Below are 19407 nucleotides of genomic sequence, written 5' to 3' on the forward strand. Positions count from 1 at the left end.
AGTCTTCACAGAAGCAGAGCCCAAACCACACCCACTGCCGTGGAGTCCATTCTGACCCACAGCGCCCCTAGAGGACAGAGTGGAACTGCACCACAGGGTCTCCCAGGCTATCTGTCTTCACAGAAGCAGACTGCCTCATCTTTCTCCTGGAGAGCAGCTGGTGGGTTTGAACCACTGTCCCTTTTAGTAAGCAGTCCAATGGTTTAACCACAGTGCCATCAGCGTGCAAGAAGGAAGTCAGAAGGGGTTTTGCAGCATAGAGTCCTTTGAGTTGCATGTTGACAGACTGATTCCTGTTCCTTCAGCAAGGAGACTACACTGTGAATCTATTCCCACATTTAAATCCTTTTGATGGGAGCAGATCCCCACCTAAGTGAAGGTCCGAGAGTCATCTCAGTGTTAGGCTGTAGGGACTAGACAGACTGTCCAGGTTGCAGACCCCTGCTTCGGAGCATGTCCTCCCTGCTCTGCAGTGAGCTGTGGCTCTCCCCTCACTTTGAAACACTGCACCGGCCCCACTCAGAACAAAGTCTCTATCACGGTCACCTTCACCTGTGCACGTGCAGCTTTTAAATCATCAAAATGCTTCGAGTCTTTTCTTGCAGTGAAGTGAGGCTAAATAAGAAACATATGCACCTGTTCTGTCATACAAATTCTTAAAGACACAGAAACAGAATTTGTACATAACCCAGGGTGTTCTTGGGGCCTCATGTATGGTATGAACCGGTGTGTCTTAGGGCCTGCTGCATGGTGTGAACCAGTGTGTCTTAGGGCCTGGTGCATGGTGTGAACCGGTGTGACTTAGGACCTGGTGTATGGTATGAATCGGTGTGTCTTAGGGCCTGGTGCATGGTGTGAACTGGTGTGACTTAGGGCCTGGTGTGTGGTGTGAACAGGTGTGACTTAGGGCCTGGTGTGTGGTGTGAACAGGTGTGACTTAGGGCCTGGTGTATGGTGTGAACCAGTGTGTCTTAGGCCTGGTGTATGGTGTGAACCAGTGTGTCTTAGAGCCTGGTGTATGGTGTGAACCAGCGTGTCTTAGGGCCTGGTGCATGGTGTGAACTGGCGTGTCTTAGGGCCTGGTACGTGGTATGAACCGGTGTGTCTTAAGGCCTGGTGTGTGGTGTGAACTGGTGTGTCTTAGGGCCTGGTACGTGCTGTGAATAGGTGTATCCTGGGCCCTGGTGGGTGGTGTGAACTGATGTGTCTTAGGGCCTACACTGTGGTGTGAACCGGTGTGTCTTAGGGCCTGGTGCGTGGTGTGAACCAGTGTGTCTTAGGGCCTGATGTGTGGTATGAACTGGTGTGTCTTTGGGCCTGGTACGTGCTGTGAATAGGTGTATCCTGGGCCCTGGTGGATGGTGTGAACCGATGTGTCTTAGGGCCTACTGTGTGGTGTGAACCGGTATGTCTTAGGGCCTGGTACGTGGTGTGAACCACTGTGTCTTAGGACTGGTGTCTTAGGGCCTGGTGTGTGGTGTGAACTGGTGTTTCTTACGGCCTGGTATGTGCTGTGAATAGGTGTATCCTGGGCCCTGGTGGGTGGTGCGAACCGATGTGTCTTAGGTCCCACTGTTTGGTGTGAATTGGTGTTTCTTAGGGCGTGGTGCGTGGTGTGAACCGGTATATCTTCGGGCTCATGCGTGGTGGGCCACTGCTTAGAAGATGATCATCTGCGACTCTGCTGCTCTGAGCTAAGCGGACTCCTTTACTTCCTAGGCCAACTGGATCAGGGCCGAGGGAGAAGATGAGTTCCAGATCCCTGGAAGAACGAGGCATCCCTCTGAGCAGTCGGGGAAAGCCTCAGGTACAGGTGGGAGACCACTGGGTCCCCCACCGGACCCAGACACTAAGGACGCACGTCACAAAGGAAAGCGTGGGAAGCAGGCAAGTGGAGGAGCAGGGGGGTGGGGGTTGGTGTGTTCTCATGGCGCCGGTCACCAACTTCATTCATGCCTGAGCGTCCTGCACAGGCACAGGGACCACTGGAAAGAAGCGCGAGAGTCTGCTGTGATATTCAGCAGCTGTTCTGTGCTCTGAGCAAGAGGGTATTTTTTCCCCCAACTATTTGAGAGATCATCGTATTTGCATTAATGATACGTAAACTTTTTTCTTTATCTGTTTTGTGTTCTTCACCTTCTTGTAACACAGCAGGAGCTTGGAACTAGGTGTGCCCTCTCTCATCCATGTATTATATACTGCCATTTTTACTTAGTTTCTTGTTTTGCTCACAGAAGGGCAATAGGATGGAGATTAGGTGTTTGAAAAGTGTTTTTAGTGGTTTGTTTGTGTCTTAGGTTCTGAGTATACAGGGAAGCGTGTAAACGTTTCATCTGAAGGAAATTACACTGTCGTGGGGAGTACACGTTGGCAAAGAGATAGCCTCTGCTTGGAGCGATCACTGGATAGCAGCCGTAGGCTAGGCTCACAGGGCTGCGTGGGGCGTGCAGGAAGCAGGAAGGAGACCCCAGTGTTCATTGTGGCTGAGATGAGTCTCGAAGGAAGAAGAGTCAGCTACATGAAGAGCACGCTGGCTGATTCTGGACAGAAGTAGTAACACAAGCAAACATGTGAAGGAAGGAAACAACACGGTGTGGGAGTCAAGTTCTGAGCAGTTGACTCTGGCTCCTTCTTGTATCCCTAACGGTAAGCAATTATCTTTGGAATTAGTGAGTACCTGCTGCATCCGGCAGAGCCTCACAGGTCATGAAATGAAGTGACGTGAAAGGATTAATGGTTTTCTTTATTATTATTTATTAAGTTACGGGGCCAGGTAGACGCCCTGCATGTTCTGCGAGAGTGACCCCTGATGCCTTTGTTCTACTTCATTTATATGTTTGTACATGATTACATCATTAGTTTTGGAAGTCATACAATCAGCTTATTCTCTCCAGAGCTAAAGTTTTACTCCTCTACGTGCTCAAGGACAACAGGTGGTCATTAAAACAATCACAGAAGCCTCCTCAGGAATAAGGAGTGTAAAACGATAAATGTTTACTAGGACACAGTGATGCAAAGTATGAAACATCCCAATAAGATAAAAAACATGGAGAATAACATCTACTTTTAATACTTTGATGTTTTGCCAATTAAGTATTTAACAGGGATGGAGACCTTGCCATCTCTTAAAGCAAACACTCAGTCACAAGAGAGGCCGTGGCATCTCTTCACTGTAATTAGAACATGTGCCTTGCAGTCATTTTCTTTCGGGGTCTTTTTCTTGGTCCCCAACAAATACCGCCTAAAACCTCTCCTGCCTTGCGGAGTGTCACACTGCTTTATGTTGAACATCTGAGACCAGCTTGATGAGGGCGTGGCAGGTCTGAAATGATCCCAGAAACAGCTTTTACCTTCAAAGATTGTCTTTAAAAAGTCAGTGCACAAGAAAACAAGTTCAAAAGGCATGGAAGGAGATACAACAGGCATAAAAGGGCTCCCATGTGTAACTGCGTACTGCAGAAGGTTGGCTTAGCCTGCCCCTAAATTCAAGATGTGTGTTAGGCTGCGTTCTCTAGAGAAAAAAAACCAGTAAAGCTTAGAGAGAGAGAGAGAAAGACAAATTTATCTTGGGGAACTGGCTTACACACTTACAGAAGCTGGCAAGTTCCAAGTTCCTGGATCAAACGTCCAGCTGGAGGCTTTTCCCGACTCTTGCAGCTGCAGGGGCTGACGAGCTCAAGGTTGGCAGGCAGTGTACTGGCCGTTGACTCCAACGAATGACGAATCCAAGATCTCCAGGCCGAATGGTGGATTGTTTGCCCGCAGATAGTTGTAGGCAGCACAACAGAATCCTGATCCACAGAAGAGTGTCTTTTTTTCCCAGGATGTCAATAAATAAACTGGAAGCAGACCACACCCCTAGGGAAACTCCCTTTCAACGGATTGGCTGCTCAAAACATACATCCGATCTCATCATGGGAATAACCCACATCACAGTTGCTTAAACCACACAAAATTATGGTCCAGCCAAGTTGACACACAGCTCCAACTATCACAGCATGCATTGGCCCTCAGAGATTGAATGATGGTCCCAGCTCCCAGCAGCTGTGAAACTAGAAAAGTGTGGGTATCTGTGTTAAACGAGATACAGCGTGTTCAGTGTTTGCATGTTCATTCTTGCTTCAAGTGAGGCTTTTACTTGATTTCTGTCAAAACGCATTGACTTGGCTCTGCCCATCCTGCCAGGTCGGCCATTTACCAGATACACTTTCATTGTCCTGAGTGCCAGGTGCACACAGTATCCAGAGACAATAACCGTCTGAAGGAGTTCAGAGTCTAGTCGTTCTAAATGTGATGTGATGAATGCTGCGCTGGAGGAATGTTACTGTTTAAATCTTACTTGACTTGATCGTGGTGCTCACGTGCGACCAGAACAGCCTTCCGCCACGTAGCAGCTGTGGTCTGCGCTCCACGTTAGAAGTCTGCCAGGCCCTAGGTACCAGGTCACCTCAAGAGATTTTCATCATTGGTCTCTTGTATTGTTTGGCTTCCAGTTCCCTTCCCCATTTCGGTACTTGACTATTTTTACATGTTGAAACATTTTTATTGTTTAGGTTAAAGACGTGTCAAGTGGTGAGATTAACCTGAGTCACATCGTCCCCTACGAGCCAGTTTCAGAAGAAAAGGCAAAAGAGATCCCTGAGTGGAGTGAGAAGGTGGCTCAGAACATTCTGTCAGGTACGTCACGGGCGGTCACTCCCTATGGTATGAAACCTTTCTCTGTCAGGGATGGTCACTCCCTACAACATGAAATTTTCTACCGGAACATTTTGTCAGGGACAGTCACTCCCTATGGTATGAAACTTTTCTACCAGAACATTTTGTCAGAGATAGTCATTCCCTACAGCATGAAACCTTTCTACCAAAACATTCCGTCAGGGACAGTCACTCTCTACAGTATGAAAACTTTCTACCGGAACATCCTGTCAGGAACAGTCACTCACCCTACATCATGAAACCTTTTTACCGGAACATCCTGTCAGTAACAGTCACTCACCCTAAAACATGAAACCTTTTTACCGGAACATCCTGTCAGGAACAGTCACTCGCCCTACAACATGAAACCTTTTTACCGGAACATCCTGTCAGGAACAGTCACTCGCCCTACAACATGAAACCTTTCTGCCGGAACATTCTGTCAGGTATCATGTGAATGTTCATTTTTCCCATGTTGTGAAACCTTCGTAACTTTCTTGAACCCCAGTAAAGGGCCCTTCATCAGGGTACACTGTGTTTGTCACAAGTGACACATCCCCGTAAATAACGTGTGAGGGGATCTGCGATTGGCAAAAACCATATAGCACACGCTTTTTTCGCAGAGAATGCAGTACTTAGATAATAGTTTTTATTTTCATTCTAAGTAAGCAGTTTAGAAATACTTAAAAATAGAAGCCACAGGATCTTAGAATATCCCGTATTGTTATGTAGGTAAATGCCTGTTACTCCATGTTTCACTCTTGGGAGAATTGGTGGTGAAACGTGTTCTGGTTCCCTTGTACCACTCTGATAAGAATATACCACAAATGGGATGCTTGAACAAACAGGAGTTTATTCTTTTACAGTTTGGAGGCTCTAAGTCCAAAGTCAGAGTGCCAGGCTCTAGGGACTATGTGAAAGCCCCTTGACCTTCAGCTCAGCTGTCCTGTCTCATTGGACGGTCCTGCCCCTTTTCCCTTACTGTCTACTTCACCGGGAACAGTGTCCACCTCCAGGGCCTGGTCCCTCGTGAGAACATTCCCAAAGCACACGAGGTGAACACCGTCCTCACTTCTACAGAGCATTCTGCCTGTACTTCCTCCAGGACAGATTTGTTCATTCTCCTGCTGTTGGTAGGTGCCGTCGAGTTAGCTCCGACTCATAGCAACCCCGTGTACAACAGAAGGAAACACTGCCCGGTCCTTGCCAGCCTCACAATCCGTGCTAGACTGAGCCCATCACTGCAGCCACCGTGTCAATCCGTCTTCTCCGTTTTTGTTGACCCCCCCACACTGTAACAAGCATTACATCCTTCTCCAGGGAATCCTCTTGACAACGTGACCAAAGGAGCATTCTGGCTGCACTTCTTCCAGACAGATTTGTTAGTTCTTTTGGCAGTCCATGGTACTTTTGAGGAGACCTGGTGGCGTAGTGCCTAAGGCATTTGACTGCTAACCAGAAGGCTGGTAGTCCAAACCATCAGCCATTCCTCAGAAGGAAGGTTAGGCAATCTATGTCGTAGTGATAACTGCTAGGGAAACCCAAGGAAGGGTCGCTATGAGTCGGATCCAACTCAACAACAGTGCATATGGTACTTTCGGTGTTCTTTGCCAATACCACAACTCAAAAACATCAACTCTTCTTCAGTCTTCCTTATTCATTGTCCAGTTCTCATATGCATTTGAGGCAATTGAAAATACCATGGGTTGGATTAACTAACCAGACCAAACACACTGCTGTTGAGTTGACTCCAACTCATAGCGACCCCTCCTTGGGTTTCCCAGGCACTATCTCTACAGAAGTAGATTCCCCAACCTTCCTTCCGAGGAGTGGCTGGTGGGTTTGAACTGCCAGCCTTCTGGTTAGCAGTCAGATGCCTTAGGTCCTACACCACCAGAGCTCCAGTGGCTTGGGTCAGGTGCCCCTTAATCTTCAAAGAGACATATTTGCTCTTCTTCACTTGAAAGAGGTCTTCTGCAGCAGACTTGCCTGATGCAATATGTCATCTGATGTCTTGACTGCTGCTTCCATTGGTTTTCATTGTGGAACCAAGTGATATGAAGCCTTTGACAACTTCAGTCTTCTCTCCATTTATTGTGACACTGCTTGTTGATCCCCTTGTGAGGATTTTTGTTTTCCTTATGTGGAGGTGTAATCCATACTGCAGACTGTAGTCTTTGATCTTCATCAGTAAGTGCTTCAAGTCATCCTCACTTTCTGCAAGCTAAGTTGTGTCATCTGCGTATCACAGGTTGTTAACGAGTCTTCCTCCAATCCTGATGCCACGTTCTTCTTCATATAGTCCAGCTTCACGGATTATTCACTCAGCATACAGATTGAATGAGTATGGTGAAAGGATACAACCCTGACACATTCCCTTCCTGATTTTAAACCATGCAGTATCCCCTTGTTCTGTTTGAATGACAGGCTCCTGGTCTGTGTACAAGTTCCTCATGAGCACAATTAAGTGTTCTGGAATTCCCGTTCTTCTCAGTGTTATCCATAATTTGTTATGATCTACACAATCAAATGCTATCTCTTGTTCCAGGTCCTCTTCTGACTCCAGCTTGCATTTCTGGAAGTTGCCTGTTAATGTACTGCTGCGACTATTTTTGAATTCTCTTCAGCATGATTTTATATGCATGTGATATTAATGATCTTGTTGATAATTTCCACATTCTGTTCGATCACCTTTCATTGGAATGGGTAGAAATACGCATCACTTCCAGTCAGTTGGCGAGGTAGCTAGCTGTCTTCCAAATCTCTTGGCATAGCCGAGTGAGTGCCTCCAGTGCGGCATCCGTTTGTTGAAACGGCTCAGTGGATATTCCCTCAATACCTGGAACCTTGTTCTTCACCAATTCCTTCAGGGTAGCTTCAACTTCTTCCTTCAGTACCATTGGTTCTTGATTATACGCAGCCTTCTGAAATGAATGAACGTCAACCAATTCTTTTTGGTACAGGGACTCTGTATTCCTTCCATCTTCTTTTGATGTTTCCTGCATCATTCAATATTTTCCCCATAGAATCTTTCAGTATTGCAACTCAAGGCTGAAATTTTTTTCAGTTCTTTCAGCGTGAGAAATGCCAAGCATATTCTTCCCTTTTGGTTTTCTAACTCCAGGTCTTTGCACACTTCATTATAATAATTGCCTTTGTCCACTCGTTCAGCAGCTTTAAAATCTTCTGTTCAGCTCTTTTATCTTGTCATTTCTTCCATTTGCTTTAGCTACTCTCCATTCAAGGACAAGTTTCAGAGTCTCTTCTGACATCCTTTTTGGTCTTTCTTCCTTTCCTGTCTTTTTAATGATCTTTTCCTTTCTTCATGGATGATGTTCTTCATGTCATCCCACAACTCCTCTGGTTTTCAGTCACTGGTGTCCAATGCATCAAATCTGTTCTTTAGATGGTCTCTAAAATCAGGAGTTGTTGTTGGGAGCTCTGGTAGCATAGTGGCTAAGGCACTTGACTGCTAACCAGAAGGCTGGCAGTTCAAACCCACCAGCCACGCAGTCCTACTTCCGTAGTGATACTGCCTCAGAAACCCAAGGAGGGGTCTCTATGAGTCAGGGCTGACTCGACGACACATAACAACAACAAAATCAGGAGGGATATAATCAAGGTCATATTTTGGCTCTCATGGACTTGTTTTAATTGTCCTCAACTTCAAGTTGAACTTGCATATGAGCAGTTGATGGTCTTTCCATGGTCAGCTCCTGGCCTGGTTTTGGCTGAAGATTCTGAGCTTCTCTTCTTGCCACAGATGTTGTTGATCTGATTCCTGTGTACTCCATCTGGTGAAGTCCGTGTATATAGCCGCCATTTATATTGTTGAAAAAAGGTATTTGCTATGAATAAGTCATTGGTCTTGCAAAATTCTATCATGAGGTCTCCGGCATTATTTCTTTCACCAAGGCCAAATTTACCAACTACCATTGTTCTTCTTTGTTTCCATCTTTTCCATTCCAATTACCAGTGATAACACGTCCTGATTGAATGTTTGGTTGATTTCAGACTGCAGGAAATTATCCATTTCCTCATCTTTGACTTTGGTGTTTGGTGCGTGAATTTGAATACTAGCAGTAGTAACTAGTCTTCCTTGTAAGTGTATGGATATTATCGTATCACTACAGCATTTTACTTTAGGATACATCTTGGTAAATCCTTTGTGATGATGAATGCCACGGCCTTCCTCTTCAATCTGTCATTCCCGGCATAGCAGATTTTATGAACGTCTGATTTGAAATGGCCCAAAACACTCCATTTCAGCCCACTAATGCCTAGGATATCAGTCTTTACGTGTTCTCTTTTCATTTATAACAACTTCCAATTTTCCTTGATTCATACTTCATACATTCCCTGTTCGGATTATTAATGGATGTTTGCAGCTGTTTCTTCTCCTCTTGAGTCACGTCCATCAGCAAACGGGGTCCTGAAAGCTTCACCCCATCCATGTCATCAATGTCACCTCTGTTCTGAGGAAGCTGCTCTTCAGTCATACTTTGAGCGCTTTCTGACCTGACGGGCTAATTTTCTGGCATTATATCAGACCATGTTCCAGGGCTATTCGTAAAGTTTTCCAGTAATAGACAGTGTTTCACTGCTATTCATGAGGTTTTCACTGGCCAATTCTTTGTGAAGTGGATGGCCCCTTCCTTCTTCCAAGTCTGTCTTAGTCTGGAAGCCCTGCTACAACCTGTCCACCAAGGGTGACCCTGCTGGTATTTGAAATACCGGTGGCACAGCCTGTAGCCTCACAGTGACATGCAAACCACCACAGTGTGACAAACTGACAGATGAATGATGGGTTCATTTTCTAGCAGTCCGTATTTTCAGTGTTCTTGGCAGGTCCGTATTTTCAGTGTTCTCGGCAGTCCGTATTTTCGGTGTTCTCGGCAGTCCATATTTTCGGTGTTCTTGGCAGGTCCGTATTCTCGGTGTTCTTGGCAGGTCCGTATTCTCGGTGTTCTTGGCAGGTCCGTATTCTCGGTGTTCTTGGCAGTCCGTATTCTCGGTGTTCTTGGCAGTCCGTATTTTCGGTGTTCTTGGCAGTCCGTATTTTCAGTGTTCTTGGCCAGCACCACCGGTCAAATATATCGGTTATTCTGCATCTTCCTGATTCACTGCCCCGCTTTTCACATGCGTATGAGGTGATTGAAAAGACAGTGTGGGAGGTGAGGTGCACCTTAGTCTTCAGAGTGACATCTTTGCTCTTTAACAGTTGAGAGAGTTAAAATCAGCCCTTGAAGGAGGTTGGCCCGGTGCAGTATGTCATCGGACTTCCTGACTGCGGCTTCCATTGGCATTGATTGTGGAGCCAAATAAAATGAAATCCTTGACAACTTCCATTTTTGTCCTCCTTTATCATGATGCTGCTTATTGGTCCACTTACAGAGATTTTTGTTCTTTATGTTGAGGTGTAATCCACACTGCAGACGTAGTCTTTGATCGTCATCAGTAAGTGCTTCAAGTCCTCTTCACTTTCAGCAAGCAAGGCTGCGTCATTTGCGTATCGCCAGTTGTTAATAAACCTTCCTCTAAACCTGGTGCCACACCCTTCTTCATATAGTCCAGCTTCTCAGATTATTTGCTCAGCACACAGACTGAATATGTATGATGGAAGGCTGCAACCCTGATGCACTCCCTTCCTGAGTTTAAACCAGGCAGTATCCCCTTGATCTGTTCCAACGACAGCCTCCTGGTCTATGTACAGGTTCCTCATGAGCACGATTAACTGTTCTAGAATTCTCATTCCTCCCAATGTTACCCATAATGTGTTATGATCCACTCAGTCAAATATCTTCGCATGGTCGATAAGACCCAGGTGTAGGCAGCTTTCTTCTATTCTCTGCTGTCAGCCCAGGTCCAGCTGGCATCAGCACTGATAGCCCTCATTCCACATCCTCTCCTGAATCCAGTGTGAAATTCTGCAAATTCCCTGTCTATGCCCTGCTGTAACTGTTTCTGAATTATTCCAGCAAAATTTGACGTGTGTGTGATATTAATGCTTTTGTTCGATCATTTCCACATTCTGTGGGATCACCTTTCTTCAGAATGGGTACAGATGTGGATCTCTTCTAGTCAGTTGCCCAGGTTGCTGTGTCCAAACCTCTTGGCATAACCGAGTCAGTGCCTCCAGCACAGCACCTGTTTGTTGAAACGTCTCAGTGAGTGTTCTGTCAACTCCAGGAGCCTTGTTTTTCACTGATTGCTTCAGTGCAGCTTTGACTTCTTCCTTCAGTGCCTTGGTTCTTGATCCTATGCCACCTCCTGAGATGGATGGCCATCGACCAGGTCTTTTGGGTACAGTAGCTGTGTATTGCTTCCATCTTCTTTTGATGTTTCCTGCATCATTCAGTATTTTGTCCATAGAACCTTTCAGTATTGCAACTCAAGGCTTAAAATTTTTCTTCATTTCTTTCTGCTTGAGGAATGCTGAGTTTGTTCTTTATTTTCTAACTCCAGGTCTGCACATTCATTATAATACCTTATTTTGTCTTCTCAAGCTGTCCTTTGAAGTCTTCTGTTCAGCTGTTTTATTTCATCATTTCGTCCATTTGCTTTAGCTCCCCTCTGTTCATGATCAAATTTCTGAGTCTCTCTGGCATCATTTTGATCTTTTCTTCTTTTCCTGTCTTTTTAATGACCTTTTGCTTTCTTTATTCCTCGTGTCATCCCACACCTCCTCTGGACTTCTCTGTCAAATCTGTTCCTCACATGGCCTCTAAGTTCAGGTGGGATATATTTCAGGTCATTTTGGCTCTCATGGACTTGTTTTAATTTTCTTTTGCTTCAACGTGAACTTGCATCTGGGCAGTTGATGTTGCTGTTAGGAGGTCCGTAGTCAGGAGACTTGCCCGTCAGCCACACACCTGTGGATAACTACATTGACAGGCCATTTTCCCCGTTTTTTCTTTCTGCGCATTCTGTAATAAGCGTGTTATATGTACTCTTGCTGGTAGGTTTACCACCCCAGGCACAGCAGCCATGCTTGTGTTCAGGGTTCTGGGTCAGGTACCCGGAAAGGAGCCTTGGCAGGAGCTGTGCAGTGTCTGGTCCACTTGCTCCACGGCGGGGGCTGGGGTCCCCTGAAGGTTCCTCCCGCACATGTCTGCAGCTGCCAGCTCAACCCCCAGGCCTGCCAACAGAGCGTGCCACACATAGCCTCTCCGTGGGGCTGGGCTTCGTCACAGTTTGGCTGCCGTCAGGTCGTCTGTGAGCCGCAGTGTGGGCGGCTCAGCAAACAGGCAGAAGCTGGCTCAGGACCTTTTCTGATGGAGCTTTGGGAGTCATCCAGCATCTGCCTGCTGGTCACAAGCAGGTCACAGAGCAGCCCGGATTCAGCAGGACACAGACCCCCAGTCAGTGGGAGGAGGAGGGCACAGCCATGCTGAAGGGCACCAGGGTAGGAGAGCCTGCTGGACGTAAACCCACCACACGGTTAGTGGGGGGAGGATGCTGACAGCCATTCCAGGAAATGCCTGCAGTGGGGAATCCTGCTTTTGGAAAATACCACCACCAAGTCTTTGGCCTCTTCACTTCCCAGACGCCACATAGCTGCTCTGCTGGAAGAGGTGGTTATGGGTGCAATGGAGTCCATTCTGACAGCGCCCCTAGAGGACAGAGTGGAACTGTCCCACAGGGTCTCCAAGGCTGTCAATCTTCACAGAAGCAAAGCCCAAACCACACCCACTGCCGTGGAGTCCATTCTGACCCACAGCGCCCCTAGAGGACAGAGTGGAACTGCACCACAGGGTCTCCAAGGCTGTCAGTCTTCACAGAAGCAGATGGCCTCATCTTTCTCGATTTCTTTTCTAGTCAAGTGGTTGACAGGGTTTGGGTGGGTACTTCCTGTGTCTTTTGTCACCTCTCCCATCTCCTGTCTGCTGTGCTCCCACGTCCCATTGTCTCAGAACCTTTTCGTTTCCCGGGGAGGTTAATGCTATCCTGCTTCCCTTGGTGTCCTCTGCTTACTCTCAGGCTGAAAGCAGCCACCGTCATGGGAAGCAGCTCAGCCTTCTAGACCTTTCTCTTTTCTGATTATACTGTCCTGTCATGAGTGCCAAGCGTTCACGTGCCTTTCTCATTTGGGTTTCTGTACAAGCTGACAGTGCTGAGATCTGGGCTTTGGGTTTGCGGGGTATGGAGCAGCAGGCCTTCCCGCCGCCTGCCTGGAACCTGAGGAAGCAGCAGCTGTGGGCGGGCATTGAGACGCTAGGCCCTTGGTTTCCAGTTTGCCACTGTCCTTTTTGCCTGTCTCAGGGTTTCCTGGGGGAAAGTGGGGCCTGACTAAGGCAAAATCAGAAAAAAGCAAAGAAAAAGCCTGGGACCTGCAGCCAAACACTGTTAAAATGCCACCCAAACCCAATAGGCCCTGACGTAAGTCCTGTGGGGAGTGAGGGATGGAGGTGCCCGCAGGCCCAGAGCGCCGCTGACCTCTGCCGGGGAGTAGCGTGTGATCTGTGCTGACACAGGCCTGTCGTTCATTCACAGCACTGGGGCAGAGCTGTCCTGAAAGTCTGCAGCATGTGTGGGATCTGAACGTCACTCTCCTTGTTTTGGGGTGTCCCCCCCTTAGATGTCATTTGTTAAAGAGTTCAAAGGTCATCAGCTCTAATTTCGTGTGATTTGCCTTTTCCTTTCAAAGGTGCTTCCTGGGTGAGTTGGGGTTTAGTCAAAGGAGCTGAATTTACTGGCAAAGCCATCCAGAAGGGCGCGTCCAAGCTGCGAGAGCGGATTCAGCCGGAAGAGAAGCCGGTGGAGGTCAGCCCCGCCGTGACCAAGGGGCTGCACATAGCAAAGCAGGCGACCGGAGGCGCGGCGAAAGTCAGTCAGTTCCTGGGTAACGTGAACCCGTTCACTTAGGAGGGAGCTCGGGACCCGCCGCTCATCTCAGTGCTCGCTCGCATGGCCCACAACCCTTAGCAGCCTCGCCTCGCTTCTCCCACTGGGGCCCATGGAGCAGCCGCGTGCCCGTCCCCACCATGTGGAGCTCGTGCATGGTGCAGGGTTGCAGGCACCAGGCACCTCGCCGGACGCTGACCGGCAACGTTGGTTTATACGCCCTGGGTCGGGCTCTGTCGCCGTGGGAGTTGAGAGGCACAGGCTGAAGGGCCATTGGGATGTGTTGGCAGGACCTGGGCCTCGGAAAAGGGCCACTGGAACGCCCTCCCATTCCTGAACCCGTCTGCAGGGTGTGGTGCGTCATTAGCAGGACCCGGACCTTGGGAAAGTGCCACCGGAACGCACTCCCGTTCCTGAACCCGTCTGCGGGTGTGGCACGTTACTGGCAGGACCTGGGCCTCGGAAAAGGGCCACCGGAACGCCCTCCCGTTCCTGAACCCGTCTGTGGGGTGTGGCGCGTCATTAGCAGGACCCGGACCTTGGGAAAGTGCCACCAGAATGCCCTCCCGTTCCTGAACCCGTCTGCGGGTGTGGCGCGTCATTGGCAGCACCCCTCGGAGCATGTGGCGCGTTCTTCCGGTTGTTGAGCACTGTGGGGGTGATTTCCACACGCCGATCCCCTGAGGAAGTGGGTGGGCCTCCGCGTTTCCTGGTTGTCATCGTTAGGGAGCCAGTCGCCAGGTTCTTCTCCCACAGAGCTGCTGGGGGGGCTTGAACCACTAACCTCACAGGTAGCAGCTGCGTGCTTAGCGGCTGGGCCCCTGCTGCCCGGGGCGCCTTTGAAGGAGCTGGCCCCCTGCGTGTGAGTTGAGTGTGGGAAGGCAGGGCTGGGCGTGACTCCCTGCGGGCTGTGGCCGCCACCCGCCCTCTGACGCTCAGCCTGCCTTCGCTGTCTGCAGCAGCTCCGTGGGGGTGACACTGGGTTCACTGAGGTGGCCCAGGCGTGGCTTGGCTCGGCTTTCTTTGGTCCTCCACGTTCTTCTGAATCTTCTGTCTGTGCCCTGAGGCCTGCTCCTGCTTCCGTGGGACTGACCAGTGCTGTGAGAGAGTCACCCGCTCCCGCTGGGGCCTGACACTGGGCTTGCAGCGTGTGTGCAGTGGCCAGGGCAGGGGCTGTCCGCTCTGCAGCAAAGCTGTGGGAGGAGCTTCATAGGAGCTGGTCACCCAGCCCCCTAGACACATGCAACCCAGACCCCTAGACACACATGTGCGTCCTGGGCCCCCACACACATGTGCGACCTGGCCTCCTAGACACGTGTGCAATGCTCCTTCTAGGCCCACATGTGTGACTTGGCCCCCTAGACATGCGTGTGCAGCCGGCCCCCTGGGCACACATGTAAGGATTTTGTACGGGGTTGGTAACATTGAGGGAAGAGGGTATTTTTTCCCTAACTGGTCTGTTTTTTCTGGTTCTGTTAGTTGACGGGGTCTGCACCGTAGCGACTTGCGTTGGAAGAGAACTCGCTCCACACGTCAAGAAGCATGGAAGCAAACTCGTTCCCGAGTCTCTTAAAAAAGACAAAGACGGGAAGTCCCCGCTGGACGGCGCCCTGGTGGTAGCAGCGAGCAGCGTTCAAGGTGACAGACGGGGCCCGAGAGTAGACGGGGAGCGCCTTGTGCGGGCACTCATTTGACTTACTGTGTGTCGCTTTGCAGGGTTCTCCACCGTCTGGCAGGGCCTGGAATGTGCAGCCAAGTGCATCGTGAACAACGTGTCGGCGGAGACGGTGCAGACGGTCAGACACAAGTAAGGCCCACACCTCTCCTCTAGCATGTGCCATAATCCAAGCACTGGAAAGAACTTGTGGTTATTTTCGTTTATTGAGCATCCGATGAAACATTTTCTTTCACCCTTTTTCTTAAACAAGAAGAGCGATGTTTTTGGTAAAATGATAGAGTAACTGTGACTAGGCTTTGTGTTAACTGAGTGTCATGAATACCGTTCACCATTAGTGCAAATAGGTTCAGTGGCTGCCAGCCACACGGAAAGGGATCAAAACAGGAGTCCTGGACAGAGTGGGAGAGAAATGGGGAACAAAAGTCAAAAACGTGAAAAAGACAGTCTGCTGGTTGCTAAAGCCTGGGGAAACCCCCAAGACAGGCCCCCTACGCACCCTTCAGGCCTAGAATTGAGCTCAGTCCTGTGGCTTAGTTCGGCAGGTGTGCCGGCGACCGGTGAAAGCCCCGAGCCCACGGGCCACAGGCTCCCTTCAGCCAGAATTGAGCTCAGTCCTGTGGCTTAACTCTCAGCCAGCTAGTCGGCCTAAGAGCTGAACCCGTACACCAGGGAGGTGCACTCCTTAGAAGAGCCAGCTCCTGGAGATGAGAAGGGGAGTACCTGCCCAGGGAGGGGGAGAGGCCGCAGGAGGTGAGGGGGGCGGCACCCGCATGGGGATGGGGGGAGGCCGCGGGAGGTGAGGGGGCACCCGCACAGGGAGGGAGGCACGCGGCAGGGGCAGGAAGGATACAGGGCAAAGGATGGCCACAGGGCGGCCGCGGAAGGAGAGCTGCTACGTTGTGGGGACTGCAGGTAGTAACCTGAACTGCTGAATGGACTACAGGTTGGCTCTGTCAGCTTTTCACCCAGATCACAATAGAAAGTTAAAAAAAAAATCAGTGAGTTTAGTGGGAAACAATGTCTAGAGTTTCTCATGTTGCGGTCATTGCTGAGTAGTTGACGCTGACTCACCTTAACCCTGCGTGACAGAGCACAGCCTACCCCATGGGGTTCCTAGGCTCTGATACGATTACCCCGTGTGACTCTACCCCACAGGGGTTCCTGGGCTCTGGTTCAGTGCCCCATATGATAGAGTACAACCTGCCCCACGGGGTTCCTGGGCTCTGGTTCGGTGCCCCCCGTGGGACAAGATGTCTCCAGGAGACTGAATCCCACAGACTTATTTATAGTATAGTTCACATTCTTTTTTAATTGTTCTTCAGTTAGTGATGTTACTGATTATATAAAATCTAGCTTAACAGGCTGTAATTAAAATTACCTTTCAAAAAGTATAAAAACACAACCAATTGTTGTAACTGATTCCAGCCTTTTGGTCAGCAGCTGAGGCCCTAACCACTGCACCGCCCACCCATGGTACAGACCTTTACTGTCATGCTGATTCCAGCTCACAGTGGCCCAGTGGGCCAGGACGGAATAGCCCACAGGGTTCCCCAGGCTGTAATCTTCACAGAAGCAGACGGCCTCATCTTCCACCCGCCGAGTGGGCTGGGGATTCGAATTGCCAAGCACTGACCCAGTGCACCACCAACGAGCAAAGGAGAGAGGTCCTCTAGGATGGGCTTCTAACCTGGTGACAGACGCGGGCCAGAGCCTAGACAAACAGCAGGGGGGAACGCATTCTGGACTCGGGACACACACACAGTGGGCGTGGAATGAAGGGAGTGCTGCCAGTGCAGCGTGGGTCAGCGCTCGGCTGTTGACCCGCCAGCGGCCCCATCGGAGAGAGGCCTGCTGTCTGCTCCCACGGACGTTACAGAACCCTGTGGGGTGGTTCTCGGCCCTGGGGTCACTGTGAGGGAGTCTTGACCTGATGGCACCCAACAAGTGTGTAGAGGGCGACCCGTGACCCGTGTCACAGAAGAAGGGACAGTTGAGGGGAGGACTGGCCGTGGGGGGGGGGCACGAGAAGGTAACAGCTTGGCCCCATGGACGCCTGGGGCGAGCACGTGCGGCGGTGCGGCCAGCCTGGGCATCTTGAGGCCGGTGAGAGCTGGCTGGCCTGGGAGCCACAGCAGGGCCTGTGTGTGGAGGAGAGGAGTCGTGGGAGGGCCTTGGCCTAAAGACGTTCAGATTCGGCCCCTGAGGAGACTGACCAGCCTCCCTCAGGAGGACGCTCGGTGGAATCTGAGGCCCTCTACGGTGGCCCTGGAGTCTGTGCCCTGCACTCTCTAATGAGACCTCCTATAGAGAGCCCTGGGAGCTCTGGTAGCATAGTGGCTAAGACAGTTGCCTGCTAACCAGATGGCTCACGGTTCAAACCCACCAGCCACTCCTCGGAAGGAAGGTTGGGCAATCCTACTTCTGTAGTGATACTGCCTCGGAAACCCAAGGAGGGGTCGCTATGAGTCGGGGCCGACTCGATGGCACACAACGACAACATAGAGAGCCCTAGACCTGGCTGCTAACTGAAAAGTCAGCGATTCAAACCCACCAGGCACTCCACTGGAGAAGGCTGTGACAGCTCCCGTAAAGAGTGCCAGCCTAGGAGACCCCATGGGGCAGTTCCACTCTGTCCTCTAGGGGCGCTGTGAGTCAGAATGGACTCCACGGCAGTGGGTGTGGTTTGGGCTTTGCTTCCATGAAGACGACAGCCTGGGAGACCCTGTGGGCAGTTCCACTCTGTCCTCTAGGGGCGCTGTGGGTCAGAATGGACTCCACGGCAGTGGGTGTGTTTTGGGCTTTGCTTCTGTGAAGACTGACAGCCTCGGAGACCCTATGGTGCAGTTCCACTCAGTCCTCTAGGGGCGCTGTGGGTCAGAATGGACTCCACGGCAGTGGGTGTGTTTTGGGCTTTGCTTCTGTGAAGACTGACAGCCTGGGAGACCCTGTGGGCAGTTCCACTCTGTCCTCTAGGGGCACTGTGGGTCAGAATGGACTCCGCGGCAGTGGTTTTTGTTTCCAGGAGGAAAGGATGAAGTCACGAGGGATTAACAGCTTTGTTGTAGTTGACAGTTAACCTTTATCGTCAGTCATACAGTGTTGATCTCAGCTCACCAGAGCTGACCGTCCCACCTTGTTCCTGCTGAGGGGGGCAGGATGGAAGCTTAGCCCAGTGCAGTGGCTCCGGGATTGCACCCAATGGGAGCCTCAGCGCTGCCTGCAGGAATCCCGTGATTACGTATTTCCAGGTAAAGAGCCGCACTTATAGTCATCATCCCGGTGACCTCTCTCCCCTCTCTTCTGAAGGTACGGCCACAGTGCGGGAGCCGCCACGCACGACGCCGTGGACTCCGCCGTGAACGTGGGCCTAACCGCCTATAACATTGACAACATCGGCCTCAAAGCGATGGTGAAGCGGACGGCGAAGCAGACGGGCCACACCATCCTGGAGGAGTATCAGATCCCCGATCGCTCACAGGGCAAGAACCCGGAAGGAGCCGCCGGCGCGACCACGACGGCGCAGACGCCGGAGCAGCCCGAGGCCGGGGTGCAGAAGGAGCCGGAGAAGAGGTCGGAGAATAGAGAGAAGTGAGGCGCCGCGGCAGCTCCCGGGGCCTCACGGCGCAGGCCGTCGGGCCCAAGCAGCCGGGGAGCCCGCTGAGGAGCCGCGCCCGGGGCCGTGCCCGCGCCTTGGTGACTGGGGTCCGCCCGCGGCAGGGAATCCGTGCCCCGGCCGTTAGCTAGTGCGCTTCTGCTCGCAGTAAGTTTCCTGCCCTGAAGGTGGCTCGACTATTTTTGCAATCAAAGTAACACTGATGACACGTGTACCATAAACCTCAGTAAAGCTCACGTCCACCTCTGTGTGTGCCTGCCGTCTGTGAGAAAGCACAGGGCCTCGGGGCTGTCGTACACTCGGCTGAGTGGCCTTGGTTACTTTCTGCTGGAAAGCAGCGGCTTCGGATAGCGGCTCCCCGTTTACACTAATTGTGGCGTTTATTTTTTAGGTTCTTTCCTGTCAGAAGGTTCAGTGTGTAAGCTAAAGGAATTGGGCTCACATTGGGGAAGTCGGTCACTGCAGGGACATGTGGCCAGGGGGCGGCCCTGAGTCTGACGGCCCCCAGCAACCTCCCTCCCTCAGTGAACAGGGTGTCTCACAGCAGAGGAATCGAGGTGGGTTTTCAAGACCCTGG

At 50.7% G+C, this 19407-nt stretch overlaps 1 protein-coding gene across 1 annotated transcript in view; it reads left to right on the plus strand.

Annotated features, from left to right (window-relative positions):
- Window positions 1-18809, plus strand: part of SPART (spartin) — a 24030-nt gene extending 5221 nt beyond the window's left edge. Inside the window, exons 3-8 of the mRNA XM_042782599.1 lie at window positions 1720-1887; window positions 4554-4677; window positions 13343-13537; window positions 15019-15177; window positions 15256-15346; window positions 18524-18809. Coding sequence (XP_042638533.1) covers window positions 1720-1887; window positions 4554-4677; window positions 13343-13537; window positions 15019-15177; window positions 15256-15346; window positions 18524-18809 — 1023 coding nt within the window. The remainder of the gene's footprint in view (window positions 1-1719; window positions 1888-4553; window positions 4678-13342; window positions 13538-15018; window positions 15178-15255; window positions 15347-18523) is intronic.
- The last annotated feature ends 598 nt before the right edge of the window (window positions 18810-19407 follow it).

Source organism: Orycteropus afer, unplaced genomic scaffold, assembly GCF_000298275.1.
Source record: "Orycteropus afer afer isolate SDZICR_OR568_19922 unplaced genomic scaffold, OryAfe1.0 scaffold00384, whole genome shotgun sequence".
In the NCBI taxonomy this organism is placed as follows: domain Eukaryota; kingdom Metazoa; phylum Chordata; class Mammalia; order Tubulidentata; family Orycteropodidae; genus Orycteropus; species Orycteropus afer.